The sequence below is a fragment of the Myotis lucifugus genome, unplaced genomic scaffold, assembly GCF_000147115.1.
Source record: "Myotis lucifugus unplaced genomic scaffold, Myoluc2.0 scaffold_160, whole genome shotgun sequence".
Taxonomy (NCBI): Eukaryota; Metazoa; Chordata; class Mammalia; order Chiroptera; family Vespertilionidae; genus Myotis; species Myotis lucifugus.
The window spans coordinates 777842-780611 of record NW_005871208.1 but is presented as its reverse complement, the minus strand read 5'-3'; the positions used below and the strand labels follow the sequence as shown (position 1 = coordinate 780611).

The 2770-nt window shown below is 56.1% G+C and overlaps 1 protein-coding gene across 1 annotated transcript in view; it reads right to left on the bottom strand.

Moving 5' to 3' along the window:
• Window positions 1-1795: 1795 nt before the first annotated feature.
• Window positions 1796-2770, bottom strand: part of GRASP (general receptor for phosphoinositides 1 associated scaffold protein) — a 6274-nt gene continuing 5299 nt past the window's right edge. Inside the window, exon 9 of the mRNA XM_006095817.3 lies at window positions 1796-1853. Coding sequence (XP_006095879.1) covers window positions 1796-1853 — 58 coding nt within the window. The remainder of the gene's footprint in view (window positions 1854-2770) is intronic.

Sequence of the window (2770 nt, the reverse complement as noted above, 5' to 3'; positions counted from 1 at the left end):
AGAACGCCAGGGAGGTCGTGTAGTCCCCGCCCCCAGTAAGGTGGCAGCTATGCCCAGGCAAATGGTCTCCTGGCAGCCCAGGGTCTGGAAACAAAGGTGAGAGGGCCCCTCCCCTAGACCTGAGCCCCTGGGAGCCTCTGTTTGTCATCACAGCAGAGCAGCTGTTCAAACAGGGAGCTTGGGGAAGCTCCATTTTCTTAATCAAATGTCCCCTCCTCCCTTGGACCAGGGAGGGCAGGGCCGCCAGGTGCAGGTGCCCTGTCTGGAGCTGACACCCAGCCCCCAAGGGATTGCGTGAGAGGGGCCCACAGATGCCAACTACAGGCGGAGCAGGGGCGGGCTCCTCCCCAACCCAGGGCTGAGTGGCGGGAGGCAGTGGTCAACTCTATACAGGGCTGGCCCCAAGGAGGCATTCCCATTTATTGATCACCTACTGTGTGCCAGGCTGTGTTAGGTACAAGGTAAACAAGGCAGAGTTTCCTGCCTTAGGCAGGCAAAAGGCAGATGCAAAAATAGTCAGTAAAATTACCAATTGGTAGCCCTGGCCAATGTGGCTCAGTAGGTTGAGCTTTGTCCTGTGCACCGAAGGCTCACGGGTTCGATTCCTGGTCAGGCACATACCCAGGTTGTGGGTTCAATCCCCTGTTGGGGTGTGTGTATCTGAGGCAGCCAATCGATGTTTCTCTCTCTCCCTCTCCCTTCCTTTCTCTAAAATCAATAAAAACCTATTTTTTAAAAATTACCAATTGGTAGTAAATGCTATAAAGAAAATGGAGGGGGGGGCTCAAAATAAAGAATAATGGAGACAGGGGACTGCTTCTGGTCAGGGAAACCTCTCTGAGGAGGTAATGTTCATGCTGAGAACTGAGGATGGAGGGAATCAGCCTTGGAGGGAAGAGAATTCCAGGTAGAGAGAACAGCATGGACAAAGGCCAGAGGCAGGAAAGAAGCTGGCATATTTGAGGAACAGGACTAGAAAGAGCAGAGTGGCTTAAATATAAGTGACGTGGAAGGAGAAACAATTTGAATTTGAAGAGGCAGGGGCCAGATCCTGGAGGGCTTCGTGCAGGTTGCACATGGCACAAGGGCTCACGATGTGAAGTGGTTGGGCCAGTGTGGCTGCTGTCAACCCAGAGGGAGGGAGGCCTTTTTATAATTTGTCTGCCCAGAGGGACGTGTTATGGAAAACAGTTTAGATCTTATTCTTTTATTCCAGGGGAAGCCATAATGAGTTTTAAGCCGAGAAGGGTTATGATCTGATTTCCTTTTTGGAAAGCTTGCTGTGTGAAGGGATGGTCCAGGGATAAGAAAGGAAGGAGGGAGGCCGTTCAGGAGGCCAGGGCAGTGGTACAGGAAGGAGGCCAGGCAAAACACAAAGCCCATAAAAATCCAGACAATTTCAGGTGGTGACGAGTAATATGATGGAAATAAAACAGGACTCCTTCACTTCAAAGGGTCTAACTGTATTTCAGACCGGGCAGCAAGACCTTTGGGAGGCAGAGTTGACGGCCGAAGGGGCCAGCTCTGGGAGGAGCAAGTGCAGAGACCCCCAAGGGGAGGGATCTGCCGTGTACCAGGCAAAACAAGGTGGCCAGAGCAGGGACCCAGAGCAGGAGACAAGCCAGGCAGGGATCAGAAATCCAAGCCTACGAGCTAGAAATCGTACTTTGGGGACACTGGAAACCCACGGAGGAGATCCATGGCTGGGCCTGTCACAAGTTGGCTGGATGATGGCTAAGGTCTCCTCTGCAGGAGACCCCAGGCCCTGGGCAGAGAGGGTGCCCAGCACAGTCATCTACACAAGGGTAACGAAGGACTGCAGAGGAGACTTGGCCGCCACCTGTTGTGGGTATCTGGGGAGGGAGACTCAAAATGTATTGAAACAAGAGGCTTAAGTCTGAAGAAGGCGTGGGCCTCCCGTTCAGGCCCATACATGTCCGTCAAAAATCCCCCGACTATTCCCCTGGCTGCAGGCTCCACGTAAACAAGGTTTAAAATACAGCGTCTGTGCGTGCACATGTGTGTGCGGGGGGGGGGGGGGGGTGTGCACGGTGGAGTCAGAGCTCGCCTGAGCCCAATCCCTCCCTCAGGCAGTCACCACGCGGACACAGATGCAAAAACCGTCCATTTTATACAGTTTGTGGTTCAGAAGCAACAAAATGCAAAATGGTGGGACAGCCGGTCCTGCCCCCACCCCACCTGGACATGCCCATTTCTGTCCCCCAAGGGGCAGAGAACCCAACGTAGTTGCAGGCCCCTGGGCGAGGGGACCGTCAGCTGGAACTGTGTGTACGGAAGGTGGGGGGACTACAGGCCATAGGCCATTTCTCCCCAAGGCCCAGGGGGCGAGTAAAGCTGAGGAGAGCTTCGTGGGGCAGGGTCCTCCTCCGGGAGGAGTTTTCCTGGACACCCCACAAGGCACTGCTGACCTGATGTAGGATGGCCCCGAACACCTCCCCGCCCCGAGCCCGGCTGGCTCTCCCTGCGCCAGCTCCCACGGTGGTTAAGGGAGGAGGAAAGGCGTCTGGGGCCGGGGTTCAGCGCTGGGCAGAGACCAGCCGGCCACCCAGCTGCTGGCCAGGACCCTCTCCCGCTGCTCTGGGCTCCTGGGGTCCCCCCGCGGCCGGGTGCCAGCCTCCCTGGCCCGCGCCCCCTGGCTTTCTGCACCGGCTGGAACGAATAAATAAATAAATACCTCCCCCCGCCCGCCCCGCCTACAGCTGGCTCTAATGGCTCCTCCAGGGAGCGGTTGAGTCCGGGGATGAACTGA